Source organism: Varroa destructor, unplaced genomic scaffold, assembly GCF_002443255.2.
Source record: "Varroa destructor unplaced genomic scaffold, Vdes_3.0 BEIS01000005.1, whole genome shotgun sequence".
Lineage (NCBI taxonomy): Eukaryota > Metazoa > Arthropoda > Arachnida > Mesostigmata > Varroidae > Varroa > Varroa destructor.
This window is the reverse complement of record NW_019211458.1, coordinates 2,934,444-2,951,339: the sequence shown is the minus strand read 5'-3', so window position 1 is coordinate 2,951,339 and position 16,896 is coordinate 2,934,444. Positions and strand designations below refer to the sequence as shown.

General features: G+C 38.8%; 1 protein-coding gene and 1 long non-coding RNA gene across 4 annotated transcripts in view; one reads left to right on the top strand and one right to left on the bottom strand.

Annotated features, from left to right (window-relative positions):
- The window catches only part of LOC111250821 (solute carrier family 15 member 1-like), a 38,197-nt gene that overhangs the window by 11,812 nt on the left and 9,489 nt on the right, over positions 1-16,896 (top strand). For 2 of the 3 annotated variants that reach the window (XM_022806612.2, XM_022806613.2), the window contains exons 2-5: positions 9,920-10,004; positions 10,507-10,648; positions 15,339-15,425; positions 16,193-16,461. In XM_022806612.2, the coding sequence (XP_022662347.1) occupies positions 9,920-10,004; positions 10,507-10,648; positions 15,339-15,425; positions 16,193-16,461 (583 nt within the window). Of the gene's footprint in view, positions 1-5,118; positions 5,584-9,089; positions 9,123-9,919; positions 10,005-10,506; positions 10,649-15,338; positions 15,426-16,192; positions 16,462-16,896 lie in introns of those variants that run through there. The other variant, XM_086989884.1, reaches the window with a different exon arrangement.
- On the bottom strand, positions 6,383-14,078 carry LOC147755179 (uncharacterized). Its single transcript, XR_015328185.1, has 4 exons — positions 13,467-14,078; positions 9,938-10,012; positions 7,286-9,483; positions 6,383-6,487 (listed from the first exon to the last, which is right to left on the bottom strand). It is a non-coding gene; the product is annotated as an uncharacterized LOC147755179 (long non-coding RNA).

Below are 16,896 nucleotides of genomic sequence, written 5' to 3'. Positions count from 1 at the left end.
ATGATTACACTGGAATCGTGTGGTGCCAGCAACGAAACTTAAGGCAGCAAATTCACGAATTTTGCATGAGTGGTACTCCTGATCCTTTTCGTTCGTGTATATTGTTCCCTCTAGAAAAAGAAAGGGTTCAAGCTATCATACTACAATTACTCGAATCGAGCCAAATTAACCCTGCATATTTTCTCTCATTTGTCGCAATCGTTACTAAATATTGGTACAGAAATAAGCATTGCATTAAGTCATTGTTTCTTCCGGTATTTTCAGACCTGAGTTCACACAAATAATGAACGTTGCGAGTACCGCAGGAAATAGAACATCTATTTCTCAGAATATAATCATCTACAGTCAGTAGGGTAGAGCCATAGGTAAACTTTTGTGGAGGAATGGGTTGTCTTTCTATCCTTGAGGACAATGAATTCCCTCAGATGTGCTGTCTGAAGCAGTTTTTATTCGCAAGCTTCAAGTACTATACATTAGCTATAGACCTTCACAAAGGTCAAAAGTACTACTAATAAGTGAAAAGATCTAGATGCTATCAGGAATGCGCTACGTTGAGCGAACTAAAAAATTGCTTACCATTTCTGGTCATAGCCTCCAAAGTATTAGCCTTACAAAGTAATACGAAAGGGGACTGCCGTCAAGCAAATTGAAGCTAGAAGGGTAAGCTGAAACAGTCTTGGAGTTATCAGCAGCGCTAAAGTAGGCGTTTGATCTTCTTGTTTACTAAAGATCTAAGCTACAAAACATGCCATGAATGCGCAACCTTACCGCAATACTACCTAAAAAATAACCTCTAAAAAAAGAAACCTAAAAAATAGATTAGCGGCTTCAAAAACCGACCGAAACAAACTCAGGAATAAAATTTAGTGAAACTAATTTTGCGGTCGTCAGAATTGTATCGGTTTAAATCTCTACAGACTTAGCTCGCTTAACAAGCTTTACGTGCAACAGTGCTAAGAGCCAAGTACCAATCAGTAGGCATTTTACAAAATGACAGAATGGCGCATAGATACAAAATCGTATGCCAAGCTCCGAATTATTTCCAGGTGGCTAAAGGTCAAGGCAGACGTATAAATTACTAAAGAAAAGCAGCTATTTTTAAAAATTAAATTAGTAACAGTACGCTTGATACCGAAGCTGGACGAGTTCTTCGACATTAGGATCGCAAAGAGGGAATAAATAAAACGGTTGATAAAACGACCACTATTTGCGTGCCTGGGAACTGGTAAGCATGCATATTCCGATATCGAGTTGGTTCGAGAAGCCATAGACAGAGAAAACTACATAGGGGAACGTGAATGGTGTACCCTTATCAGATCGCCGGGATCAGCGTTCAAAATAAAAGGGGTACCTCTCACACATTAAAAAATCGTCATTCGAACTCAATTCGTTGAAAGTATCCCCTTTATTTCATATGCTTGTCTCAGGGCTTTGACAATGATATACCATTGACGTTCCCATATGTAATTTTTCTCTCTACGGACCTTCGAGGTAATCTATGTTGGAATGCGCTTGTTCACCAGTTGCCCTTTTTGAGGCATGGAAGATTCTGTAATCACACGGACCTAGATAGGAATTATAAAGGGGTTGAAGCCAACATCAGATTCTCCTTTGTTCAATACAGGAAGTAGCTCAACGTCATTGAACAACATTGAAGGTGATGAGATCTGGCGTAGTTACCAAGCAACTAGATTTTCATGTTTTCGATTACGGTTCCATTGGCCTAATGACTGTTTTTAAGAACTCGAAATGATGGGTTACAATGACCGTTCCATTTTCGGTAAGTATCTCATACAAGAAGAGAATCAACCACTATTGCCAACTTATACTTTTCTCCACGGCAACGCCATCCTGTTCTCTCCGACCGGTAGTAGAGACTGAACCATGCCTCGTCTGTGGCGAGCATAGGTTCTAAGCTAACTTTCTGTTGACTGAAGTTTTACAAATCGCACCTGACATATTTCCATTTGACCCGGAGTGGATCCACGGGGGACATATTCTTTATTTAGCTTATGCATCTCCAGTATTTGAGTTATGATTGTGTATTATATCTATAATAATGCTAGTTTTGACTGACATAGTCCTTAAAAGGCCTCTCGTTTGCTCTCGTCCTTCGGGTCTAGACATGTGATTACATTTTCGCTGGTCTTCAACACTCCTATCTACGTTCATTACACGTTTGCACTATTCATGTACTATGCTTTCGCTTAAGGCTTGTAATTCAAAACTTGTTCGATTTCAAAGTTCGCCGTATCCGCTTGTAACAGTTATATGTATATATAGTGTCACCTAGTGGCATTGTGTCGTTTACTTCTCAAACGTTCTTACGTGCTTGCGTATTCGACAAGGGAGGCGTCAAGTGCGCCGAAGCAGCGGTAAAATGTGTTTCGCGTGCCAGTCTCCTGATGCCCTTAAGAGACTGTTAGTCTCTTAATGGCATTTAATGAGATAAATGGAATAACTCTTAATGGGAGTTTGGCGCCCACATACAGCTCCCATTTTCGCGTCGGGGAACTGTGAACTTAACATTAATAGTTACGTAGCTCAGCACGAAAGATATTTTCATCGCAGTTTAAGCCAAACTGCAGAGATATGTACTGGAAGCATACAATAGACGGCACGAGATTAGTAAACATTTGAATAGCACAGGCGCCACTTCAGGTTTTAATTCAGATTTAATACTGTTTTATGATATATTCCTTGAGCCACATAAGATATTCCCTGATTGTAAGCTATCCCATCCTTTTTGGTATGTTCGCTTGAGCCTTCCATAGAAATCATAGGCTCTAATCGAAGCAGGATTGCATTCCTTTTTACTTTTGTCGACGCGTTACTAATTTAAAGCTCAACAAGTACCTCATTAGGACGGCTTACATATAGTTAGAACGGGGCTCTCAATTATTTCAAGTGATTCTCCACTAACCCGAAATTATTTCGTCTTCTTATTAGTAATATTTATTCAGTAAATAAATATACGAGTCGTTTATATTGGCTACATTATCTTTAGTTGACGGTGCAATAACTTGTAGTACAGAAAACCGTTGTTCGTTCATTTGAAGAGCCGATTCAGAAAGCGTCCAAACAACTGCATATACACTTATCCATAAATCAATCACTACCGTTATCATATTAGAAGAGTTTTATAACATCTCCATACGAAAAATACGTGATACTCAGTGAAGTCATCATTTTGATCACCCATTGTTGCGGTGCTCATCTGATCGTCCACGCTCTATAATCGACCGTCAGATTATGATAATGTCCTGCTTACACCATTCTCGTATGCTTGATTGAGCATTACCCTACTTCTGTGTTGTGCCGCGAGTGGGCGCTGCTGTCGGCTCGGCGTACGATTTACGCGACAAAAGCGAAATTCTATTTGAATCATGTCATTTGTATCGAACATGCGATGCACTTCTACATATATATGACACGCTACAAGTGTCACTTCCCAATATAATATATTCCTCGCACGTGATAATAGGCTGTGTAAGATAACAGCAAGCATAGTCTAAACTTTGAATACGTCATGAGAACAGAAAACGGCCATTTTACGGTTCAATAACGATATACGTTTGTACGTTCTACTCATTGATCCTAGCTACACGCATGTACAGTATATGGATAATGTTCAGTCTTGAGTCGTGTTGCGCAGCTCAATTAAACGGGTCTTATTGTAACTCAAACCGTTTCTTAATATGTGATAGGTTCAACGAGATGGGGCCCACATAAAAAAAAACCCTACTTGCATCCATATTGAAAAGCCTTGCAGAAATGCGCTAGAAAGAGTAATGATATCGTCTATAGTAACAATATAAGAGCACCATTGTATACCTGTTTGAATTATGATTTCGCTTCTTAGTGGGTTTTTTCGGGGAGGGCCTAATTGGATGATACTTTAATCACTAGAGAATATTCGAAAGCCACGATTTTCAGATATTAAATTGGCATTATCGCACAGACACCTTGCAGATTATATCATCCAACACAAAGGAGATATCCAGTGAGAGATACCCGAAAAAACTCCACAAAAACGTGGCTTTATGTGACGATATTCCGCGAACGCACCGATGAGCGTCAACTTTATTAAGAAATATGTATTTCTTCGCTAAAAGTGGCTTTGCGTATTCGTCCAGTGCCTATTTAATGCCGAATTAAAAAATCGTCTGAGTCTAGAAATGCCCAATATTGTGGCTAATGTAGGATAGACACTTTGTTTTTCTTTTTCGACGAAGCTTGCACCTGTCTACAAGTACTTTGGCCATGTAAACGACTCTGCCAGTTACTTTAGCATATCTAAACAAACCTATTGTTCGTTAGTAGTATTGCTGCAATCAACGGAAAAATCATATGCGGCTGGCTGACTATCATTTTACATTTTATGATAAGAAAGCTTTCAAGGAAAGGGGGGCATTGTTCAAGAGATATAGATGTTCAAGAGAATAAACACATTTAGATGATTGAACTGTGTTTAATGAAACAACACAACAAGCCTCTTTTCAGGTGTTAGTAGGTTTGACAGTTACTCAGAACGCTATAGATTGCAAAGCTAGCCGACATGAGCTTCGATATTCCACCATAAATTTCTCAGTAACTAACAACTAAGTTATGGGTAAAATTTATCCATTTGTATAGACTTTTTGGACGTTAAAAGATGCGGGTTTAGATTAAGGGCTATTTAGACGAGATTACGGAAAGATCATTGGGAACATGACGGAAGCTTAGAGAAAACGGCCTGTATTTGACAACTGTATTTACATGCTCAATAGATCAGGGACGCAACCACTAGCTAGGGCTTGGTTTACTCAAATCTTTAACAAGTAAATCGGTTAGGTAGGGATTTTATCTCGACAATGGTGGAGTATATTAAATCATGTGACCAGTACGCCACAATCACAACTCTCTTATCAACTACACAGACGATATATATATAGCCACGCGTTTTTTGTCGGACGATAGCTTGAATAGTGATCGCCATATATGCCGTTGGGTGGGCTGAAAGAGGGCGCTTTTTTTATCCTAGGTAAGTGATAATTCAGCATTGAATAAATTATTGGAATAGATGCGTAGGCTGCTGGCACTCTGGCGATCCTCTAAAATGGAGGTAAATGTTAGCAACTGGGCTAGCAAACGGACAGGCGGTCAGATGAGAAGGTGGTAAAGGCCCTTCTATAATGTCGTTTTAGAGAAAGGGAAGAGAGGGCCATCCAATCGAGCTATTTGTTTAGAAATGGAGTTTATGGTGCCTACTCCGACCTATTATTACGGTCATCAAGAGCCTGAAGTTACGGACTAGCTTCTGGCTGTTGGTGTTGCTACCTCTACTACCTCCTGAATCGTTGGCCTATTGCGCCATGCTGTTAGGGTGCTGAGAGACAACACTGTTTTGTCCGCCAAGCTATACCGTACGCTGAAAATAGAAAACGAGGCATTCCCCCGTCAGAGACTGGTGCAAGGTTTACGTAGTCCCGCATCTAATGCAGCATCATGGCAGTTCCGAATCACTTGCTTAATTTACGAACTCACTGGGAAGCAACAAAAACGGAAACGTGTAAACCCGGAATGGAGACCCTCGAATCTGCGGTGCGTAAACGGCTGGACAGGACGTGGGACAGACAAATACTATATGAGTGGCATTATTATGGATTATCCAGTTAGTTGTTAGATATGCATTTATATAGTGAAAAAAGGCATACAATACATACAAGGTTGTTGCGCAATAGAATGCATCAGAAGTAGTTACCTCGATTATGAGGCGGGCAATAGCCCGATTATTAGTAATAACTGAGGATTTATTTGCTCGGTTAACGTGACAATCTATATCTTTATTATGTGTGTTCGCAGACGCAGTACGCTAGTTTTCTATCCTAGTCAATTTACGATTTGTTCAGCAAATTTGAAAAGCGTATTCCTGTAATTTTCTGTTGCTATTAACTTGACCGCTTTTACCACATCCGTCTACTGTGTATTTGTTTCACTCAAGAACGGCTCAAACTGTCTATGAGGACGTCTAAGATGGTAAGCCCGAACTTTGAAAATCTCCGGGGGCCAAACATAGGCAACCGATGTTTAAATATTTAACAGGTATTTTCTTAATGCATTAAAAAAAAGTTCTTTTACCTCGTGGGAAGTATGCAATGACCACGTTGTTATATAGTGATTTATGGGAATTTCTTTTTTATTTATTGCTGATAAAAATATTCGAATGAGTTCAAGCTTTACATTGCGCCTCGATGTAGCGGCTTTGTGACCGCCTAACGTTTGTAAGAACTGGGCAGTATGGCCATTTTTCTTATGTCAATGTTTGGACCTTATTTTAAAATAAACGATTGTTAAACTGATTATGTAGCTGTTGACCAAATAGCATTGAACTTGATGGCGGTCAACTTACGTTAAAACTTACGTATTGCCAGGTTTTGAGTCTTGCTACATAGTTAGCGTTCAGCGTAAGTGTTCAGTACTTGAGTGTAATGGGTTTACCATTGATCTGCAATATCGTACGATTAGCTGAAGTTAATGTAAATTCTAGTTGGTAACACACTCTTGGAACTTAACAAATGTTCGCAATAAATATCGCTATTCATAGGCTTCAGATTCTAATTAGGCTGGCTTTCATCCTTTTAAGCGGAGTAGTAAAAGTCTGCGTATGTCAAAGGTCTGTATTTGTTTGCGTGTTTCTACACGACTGTTGCCACGAATCTGTTCCAGAAGGGCGGATTCGGAGTCGCCTTTATTTCTACTTCGTTCAGTTGAAGTTAATCGAAGGAAATAAGACAACATCAACATCCATCATCTTCTTTGTGCCTCTAATTTTAGGCTGCCGTTTGCCGCTTTGAGCCTACTTTCTGTGTGAAGATATGAAAAAAAAAATGCTCATTTACTAAAGATGGACTCGTAGGTAAGCACAGTAGTTAGTAAAAGACGTTTCATTTAAGTACATGGCACACGTCATCCTATTATTAAAACCTGGCGGGAAGAAAGCCTCCGATGGATGGAATACGTTTAATCTCACTGTGTTTTGCTCCCGTTTGCCGTTGGGATAAGCGATTTGTGAAATATTGTATTGTACAATCAGAACAGACAGACACAGAACGTACCACTGATCCTGCTACGCGTTATACACTACGAAGGAGAGGGTGCACAGAACAAAATGAACGCACATATATGTATATTGATGATGTATGCATGTGGCAAATACGTTTACTATTTGCCAGTATCGTTGACTGAACTGGTGTTCCCGTTCTAATGCTATGAGGCATCTGTTCAACTTTCATGATTGGCTCACTTCGTGTGCGAAGGTCGGACGCTGAAACGCCAGGCAAACATCGTCGTGATCGTCGTCGTCGTCGTCGTCGTCGTCGTCGTCGTCGCTAGTAACCAGCAGATATCCAATCGTTTTTCGAAGACCAGAGCTCTGTCTTTGTCATCGGCGCGATGATCGCTCCCTACCACTATTTTATTACTGCTATTGCGATGACCGTTACGATTGCACCTTTCCTCATCTCATTCCCTTTATCGTTTGCTTTTTCCAATGTCGAATACTACCAAAAACAAGTTCATACATTTAGGCTTATGATAGCTGACCCAGATGGATGCGTCGGCGTCTGTGTGCGGTTCTGCGACAGACGTCGCGAAGGAACACGGAAGCGTGTAGCGTAAAATGACGCAGCTCAGCAGCTTCAGCTGACGAATACTGACTTTTGTTGTTAGCGATTCCCTGTGGTAGTAGTAATTGTTGTGGGAGCTCGGAAAGCCCAGACATTTGGAGTAACGCTTCTGAACGAAACTTTATTAGCAGTTATATAGCTTTTTTTTTTTATTTATTTTTTTTTTCTTTATAATACCCATTATTTCTCTACGTTAGTTTAGACTACCATAAAGTAGCATACCAAGAGGTAAAAGCAAGAGGTCTGCCAAGTGAGTTGCCTCATCTCTAAAGCCAGACAAAAGTAACAATACAAAAATGAGCCAAATGGGTGGCACTGCGTGTGCAGCTCTACTAGGTAACTTTGTTAAATAAGCAAGTGGCTTTTCTAGTGACTTTTTTTCAATGTATCGTCGGCGTATACAGCCACCAATACCAGTAAAAAAAAAAAAAAAAGTAGAAATTAACGTGTACTGTTTAGTTATTAGATTATTGAATGATTACCAGAGTCAGCTGATTCGGTTCGCACCGCGGCACTTTAGAAGTATGGGAACATAAAAAAATAAGAAATGAATATCTTTGTAGGGTATGTCTATGTTGTATATTTACATTGTACAGTGACGAGCGATAGAATCCATACGATAATCTCTATTCTCTCGTAAGGCTATCTTTGAGGATTCAAGATTGCAATTTGTTAGGGTAGGGTGGTGAAAAAAATCTACCTATAAGTTATCATATTTCGGATCTATACATGAGTCATGCTTGTCATAATGTAGCGACTTCTGCCGTTCAGAGTAATAGAATTAAAGTAAACGTTTTTAGTTTCAAATAATCGATCCGGAATTTTCCTCCAAGTGGCAGAAACATGTGGAACTGGCCTGTCTATAATTTAGCATTCACTATTATTTTCTACGAGCTTACCTTTTCGAAAGCGGACCCTAGATCGACATCAATGTATGCCATCGGGCAGATTTCGCTTTAAAGGTCTTTTTTTTTTCTTAGTTTAGCATTTTTTTTAAAAATTTTTATTGAGCGTATGTTCCGATTCCTAGGAACTGACAAATGAAACTGGCCTCCTTTGTCACCTAAATAATAAACTATATAAATAAATGAAGGTGAAATCATATGAGCCGCTGCGTTTCTTTCTGGCAAGGAACGTTAATTTGAAATTTTAATGCTACTAATTAAAAAGAATACAAGTCAAAAAGCTAGCGCAAATAGTGCAATTATATTTTTCTATATTCAATCAACTTGGAAAAGTGACCATTATATGGGATAGCTAGACATGCTTTTCTTATTCCATCGAATGTTTGCTGAACAACAAAGAAACGATGTAACCAGCTCGTCTTCCAGCCACGGCTTCGCCACTCCCAAGGTTACGTCTTCAAAGGCCGACTAAAGACAACTTACGTTTTATATAAGTGATTATACTGAACCATTACAGGGCAATTCTGCGGTCTACGCGGGCCTTGCTAAGGTGAGGCTATTGCATTTAGTGTTGCTAATTTTGAAAAAACATAAGTTGCCTCAGGGTACAGCTCAAATAGCCCGAACATATATGTCAAGTAAAGCAACATCCCGTTGTTGTCAACAACATGTCACATACAGTTGTGTCTAGAGGGGATTTTTGTTTACCTAAGCCACCCATTTTACTTTGAAATACGGTACCTGTGTTGTTACAATTTGCCTTACTTGTCGAACAAACTGCGCGAACGAAACGTGGATATATTAGTTTTTCAAGGTCCAGCCTCACAACGTCCAGTGAAATTTCAGCCATATTTGACCTGCCTAATCTGCGAGTAAGCCATCGGCCTCCTTAGTCATGATCACGTTCCGTCCTGAAAAAAAAATTCTTCTTAGTTTTATTAAATGACTGGTTTATTCGCACGGCCTTATTAGTGGCCCATAGAGCTCCACCTTACGGGATTATACAGGCCAGCGATAATAGATATTTTTTCCGAATGGACAACTTTTGGCAAACCTATTCGGGTTACACAAGAATTGATAAATACGCTGATATAGTTTCATTCATCGTTGTAGCCCGAGTTGTTTTTAAAGATAGCAAAGATTTTAGCCTCACTCTACCGTATATAAACGGACAAAAAAAATATAACAGGACAAAAATAAATACATTTATATTGACTCTTTAGGAGAGTCAATATTTGGAGAGAGTGATTACACTATGTATATGTATTGGACTATAGGTATTTTTAGAAAAAAAATCTGCAAGTGTATGTGTTAACAAAATGCCTATATGGTTTCTTTTCTTTTGAGGCCAAGGAAATCCCGTACCCGAAGTCAGTGTTCTTCATCATCAGCAATGAATTCTGCGAGCGATTTTCGTATTATGGCATGCGAAGTAAGTACCTAGAGGGCAAGATAAATAGAGGTTCATAAGCGTAATTTTATTAATTCTTTAAAAATGATAGCAAATTAATGTAATGTTAACATACCTCAGACTGGAGTTCATGTGTGACCGTGCGGATGAACGTGCTACCAGGTTTTGAAGCGTTCTATATCTTTGATTAGTTCTCTATTACACATGGGTATTAAGTAGATTAAAATTGGTTTACTATACATTATATATAGATAAAAAGATTCGACGAAAGGGTTAGGGTCTTCGATTAAAGGCGTGCGTAAATATTATTAGCACGTGTAGTATGGATCGCCATGGAGCTCAGAGTGGGCCGCCTTTATTCCACTCTTCGACATGAGCGCCACATCATAGATACTTTATCCCTGTCCCATGCGCTAAATGTGACACGGCATATTTTTAGAAAAAAATATAAAAGTTATTATGTAGCTATACATGGATTGGAACCAGCACGAAATCTGACTTCCTGTTGTCTGTTGATTTTTAGCCGTTCTTGTCATATACCTGTCCAGTATACTGCTGTACAGCGAAGAGGATACCAAATCGATATACCATGCCTTTACCATGGCTTGCTACTTCACACCTTTACTTGGGGCAATCATCGCTGACTCTTGGCTGGGAAAATTTAAGTAAGTTTATCGTATGATAGTCTAATCCATTGATGTGGGACGACTACTGAAAACTCAACGCACCTACGTTTGGATCATGATCATCTTTCGCCCAGTAGAGTAAACTCATCCGTTTATATGCGATCTTCACTAAGGCACCTTCCGGTGTTACCGGAGCTATGTAAAATACCGAAATTACCGAATCTTTCAAAGTATCCACAATTGGTTATCTTGAATCGCCTATAAATACGGCGTTTTCGAGTCTTTTGCGTTTAAGCCACTAGTCTACATTTAGGAGTTCTAGTGACGATACCGCATTATGCGTTTCGCGAATTTTTATTAATTATTTGGTCTAGCTTATGACGACTACGGGCACTCCTATAATATAGACAATCAAACATAGAATCAGTAGCGGGTATCCTATTCCATTTCCAATACAGGCTGTTAAGCCAATTAGTATGGGAGTACAAAACAAAGCAAAAAAAAAAAAGGTAAAAGAGCTCAAAACTAAGTTTTTTTTTATGAACTTACTTATAAGAGCATAAATACAATAGCGTTCCGGGCTCTGCTTACAAAGTCGGTTGCTAAGAAGTAGCTTTTGCATAAAAGTGTCTATGATAACGCGATGCGTGTTTTCGGTACCAGCTTTAGCTTAAAATAGCACAGATTTATCTTAGACAACTAGCTATATTTTGAAAAGCATTCACTAAAAGACGGTTTTTTCTGCGTTTGAAAATATAGAAACTATATTAAAAGCTTTGTCGTACATTTGTTGCCGGCTTAACTTTATGTTTTTAACTTTTCAGTTCATTCAAATTGAGCAATTCCTTGGAAAATATTTCATGCCTCTAAGTAAAGCCATAAAGTTATTCTGCTTGATCATGGTTCATGTATGCATGGTTCATCATGTCCTTGTATGGTTCTAACGGTGCGGAGAACTGATGTGAAGTTTTTCTTCAAGGCAATTCCTCATCTTAACTTCCTCAGATTACTACTTTTTTAGGCCGATGTAATGATCTGCTGATTAAACGCGATTGCCGGAAGTTAAGTAGTTTTTAAACAGAGTTTTTAACTTTCAGAATTAAAAAAGTAATAGTTCCGCCTCAAAATAATGCATGGTAAGTTGTAAACGCCTCTGGATCGTAAGGGTAATTATTTGGACGATTGAAGTTGCAATACCGTTTTATAATAACACTTGGTATTAGTTAGGAAAAAACTTTTTCGCTTTGATAATGTCGATACATGCAAATTTTCGATTAGCGTGATTCTATGCCTCGATATACGGCAGTTCAGAAACAAACACAGCTAAAATTCATAAGAACGAATTATATAATTTAAACGCCGCCAACGTTACGCTAGGAGTCGCCGTTAGACATCATTACGTCAGACGGCTGGCGAGTCAGGTAAGCATTCTGTATGTAGCCCTAAGATCTAACATACTCCGCACATATGTACAAGTTTGTAAAAAAAAAAGCACCAAGGACGACATTCTAGAGTGGCTGTTTTTGCTGAGGGAGGGGAGGACCCAATTTTCTCATAACAGACCTTTTACGTAACGAGTGAAATGCGTAAAATCTTTTTTGCACTTTTTGGGGCATCGTTGTACATTGTATATTCGCCAATTTTGAAGAACGTTACTTTTAAACAAGTTGGATTACATATACTTTGTGTTAATTGAATCTGTTATAAAATGCTCATTACGGTTCCCACTTTTTTGAGGTACACTTGTTTTTCCAATTTCGTACGTGTTTACTGCTGGAAGATTGTCGCTTTCTTTGACCATGCGGGGCTAAGGCGTCACTGATCGACTTATTATACAACGCGGACTCGTCCTTCTATTTGTTTCACAGAAACGAAACATCAGCACCTTCTTTACATTAACATTGTTGCAGACCCGGAACAGCTTTTTGTAGCTCGTCGTATACTAATCGCCACGAATGGCAATTGTGATCTATCTTCTTTACTCGATCTAAAACAAAGCCACTGGATTAGTTTCTACTTAGTTCTCCATATGTAGGGGCCTCTAAATTGGTGTGCATATAACCTGTCATTGGGTCAGGGATATAATACATTGACGTGTAAACCTCTGTCACATTCAGCATTGACTAAGCGATGTCGAGGCAAAACGAACTTGTTTTAAGTCGTCATAGGTTGATCTCCGAGCTTTTTTTTTTTCTACTTTGCTTCCTGACTATTATTACACAGCCATTAAGTTCGTCTCTGAATTTCGTTCGGGGCCGATTTAGTATGCAACTTAAGTATTCCCGACGATGGAAACCATTCGGGCTACGTAATGTGTAAGGTGATTTCATATTCATGCAGAATAATACCTCACATAAAACAGCAACTTATTATCTTCATAAAAAAAAACACAAAAACGTAAGCTTTCTAGTGTCGCGACGCTTTTTTTCACCCACAACATTTAGGCACCTTTAATAACGATTTTTAAAATCCTTAACTACCTCAAGCGTTTCCCACGTTGTAAACTTTTACACACTCAATATGACCTACAATAGCTGTTAACAGCTACCTGCCCTGTTTTTCTTCCTGTTTCATAAATAATATACTTGATTCAGAGGTACACATGTTCTCGTTCTGCGTGATGTTCCTATATATGTCTTTTAGAAAATCTTGCTCTAGCATAAAGGGATCTTTAGTGATGTATTCTAGATTAACAGACATACGGCTTCGGTTCATTTTTTATGTTGTAATATATTATATAGATAGATAGATAATGTTTGAAGTATCATATATGTACACTATATGAAATAATATCCGTTTTGGAATCAGTACACAAAAACAGCACCGCACTGTACATAGATGTCTGTGAGCAACGAACCTCTGTTGTACGTTACGCAACGTACGATTCATACGTCTTTGGTCTAACAGAAAACGCGAATTGTCAGATCTTTCAGTAGACACCACACAACTTATCAACAGTGCCCACATAGGCAGTACGATTTTTTTTTTGTCTACGCTAAGATACGTAAGCAGTCTACAAACACTGCGATACGCTAAAGTTCCATTCGTAGTGTAGGGAAATACGCGTAACACGCTGTGCATAAACGAGGTTCCAAAGAAGAAAAACCACTGTTCAAACTATCAGAGCTTAGCGCTTATCTGTGATGCCGATATTGTTGAACAAATCAAGTAAAATCGATCCCATTGTTTATACCCTCTCTGGGCTCCCAGACATACATAAGCGTAAGGCTATAACCCTACTCTGTTCTTTACTCTTTTTAGTTTCTGACTCTTTTTAGTTGCTACGGATCAGTTGAGGACTATTGTCTTCGAAATGTTTTATGAACATTTACAAAATCCTGCAGGGCACAAATTGATCTATCATCTGGGTTTGTAGACATTCAGATTCGGTTATCGTTAGAGTAATGTACAGGAGGTAATTATTTGGGACTGGAAATTGTTTACAAAGCGCGAACGCTTCAAGAAATCATTAGTCACTGCAGCCTTAACTGGTATGTTATGCGTCAGATCGCAGCGTGCGTGCACGTCACGACAGGCGTATACATGCATACATAAGTCATCTGTCTCTCCCTGTCGGCGTGTGGATATCTTTTAAAAAAGAAAGAAAAATACATCTCGATACTGTTCGAATCGAGACGCGAATACCACACGACAAGCTAGCTATAAGTTCTGTAAATACAGTGGAAATATGGTCAACTAACTTAGAACTCTGGGTAATAGAAAAGCTCAATGGAAAGTTGGGATCTCTTTAAATTGAGCCGAATTTGTTTTTCTAGCATAGCGATTTCTTTTAATTTGGATAAGAATAGCTAGGTACATTTTGCTGTTGGTGAATGGCTACGATTGGGTAGATACTGCGATCCTTATATCCTTAACATGGGGCGTTTTCAGGCGGCATATTATAGGTGCCTGTTACAGAATCCGCTGGACATACGTAACAACGGTAATCGTGTATCGTATCAGGTACTTTGCGTTATGACGACAATATAGCACATAATAACTGCTGGGGGCAAAGGTAGGATATGGAAGTAATGTGATGTTTTCTAGTCGGATGGGCCCATGCCAGGCATCAGATCACATTTAACAGCGGGTGGTAATGTATGACAATACGCCTATAATGCTCACTATGAAAAATTAGATAGAATATCTAAGCTAGATTTTCCAATAAGGCTGAGAGTAGATTCGGTGTATTTTAAATGCCGCTATCAACGTATTTTGTGCATCAACGATCGAATAATACCACAAAATTTTAGAATTTAGCTCAGACAGTTAACCTGTGACAGTCAAGGAACTTTTGTAGCAAATTTTGCCCTTTTAAAGCTGAATATCGTAAACGTTTTAAAATAGAAAACAACTCACAAATAGTATGAACTTTTTCGCAAGTGTGCACTTTTGCAAAAATTGTGGCTCAATATATCTCAGAGATGATCAAAATGTAGCACTATTTGAAGTACAGACAAAGCACTTGCCCTGTTCGGCAAAATTTTCGAAGTCGAATAGAGCGTGATCTATATGGTGTAGTTTTCAGCTGTTCATGAGGTAATGACTCTACCTATAATAATCGGTTCAGAGGGAGGAAATGCTCCAATTATCTCTCTGGGCAATATCTTTTCGATCAATTCTCATTTCACGAAGGGCATGACGTTAATTAGAAAGAAAAGTAGGAGAAAACGTTGACAAACATTGGTGCAAAGATTTTTGAAGAATTTTATCCCTGTGTTATTTTCAGAACAATTTTCTATATTTCAATCATCTATGCGATTGGGAATGCAGTTTTATCTATTGGATCCTTCAATCTTGGTCTCGAAACCCAAATGTAAGTCCCTCATCACGCAAGGCCGCCATGTTTTGACGATAAGAACAAATGGCATTAAGATAAGATAGACTATTTTTGCCGCCGTTGTAATGGCCTTTATGTTTTTTTGGCCGTAATTTTTTATTGACTCCAGCTGAGTCGGGAGGATGATCTGTATTGATTGGCTCGAGAGGAAAGCATCACAGCTTACGATAGGCTGCGCCCCATACGCTAATAACAATTTAGGACAGAACCAGTAGCCCCGGTAGGCGTAGTTCCGATCTGTTCTGCTAGAACTAGTCGAATAGTCACTATGGGTTGCCATATCCTCATGAGACTATCTACAGCCATTTGAATTTTTTAATTCAGAGCATTGTTCCCAACCTATGAATTACAATAGCCGATTATCGTAGAAAAAATTGGTTCTAATATTTTCAACCGTACAGTTATACTTGCCGTCAGCTGGCGTAAACGATTAGCGTTAAAAAGATAATTACAAAATGTCTAGGCATAAAAGAAGGTCTCCAAATTATCAGAGGTGCCGCCTGTTGTACAACTGCATTCATGAAAAACGTTTAATTTTAGAAAGTAATAGTACCCACCTTCTATTTCTGTACTAGAATAAAAATAGTGCTTTATGTTTCTGCCTTGGACGCTCCAGTGTTGTGTAAACGGTAGGCTAAAGAAGTTCTAATAATAATATAGCAACTGTAATAATCTAAAACCTGCATTTCAGAAAAAGTAGTAACTTTCTCTCTGTGTCACCTTTTTATTTGTCCTTTTCCCAGCATATTCTCTCTATTAGGTCTAGGCCTAATTGCGATAGGAACCGGAGGAATTAAACCATGTGTTGCTGCGTTTGGCGGTGACCAATTCGTACGCGGTCAGGAGCTCTACCTCGAGCAGTTTTTTTCCATTTTCTATATGTGTATTAACGCTGGCTCAGTACTATCAACTGCAATTACCCCGTATCTTCGTGCAATTCCCTGCAATGGTCGAGATAGCTGCTTCCCACTTGCATTTGGTGTGCCTGCTATTCTGATGGTCATCTCTCTCGGTTAGTATAGTTCCGCCCATTTCTATAGAGGTTTCAGTCTAAAAAAGCAATAATTACTTTTGTTATTATTTGTCTCTTTCATAAATATAATCTGTACAATACACTTCTATTGTGTGTCTGCACTGTTATTTGACAGAGAGAAAACTCGGAATCAGAGCAAACAGAAGAATGAGTTCATTAGATGATTTTCAGCCAGGAGTGCCTCAAGGTCCTCTTCTGTTTTGCATACATACAAATCGTATTGGAATAACATCGTTGCATATGGAACTGCAATCTGCTAGTGCAGCCTGCCTAAATTGATGCCAAAAGTGCATTCCATGATTATTCTTTCATCTATGTTTTTATTGATTAATTTCCAAGGCCCGATATATTCGTTTATATATATATATATATATACCGGCCGTTTATATAAATATAAACAATATATATATATAT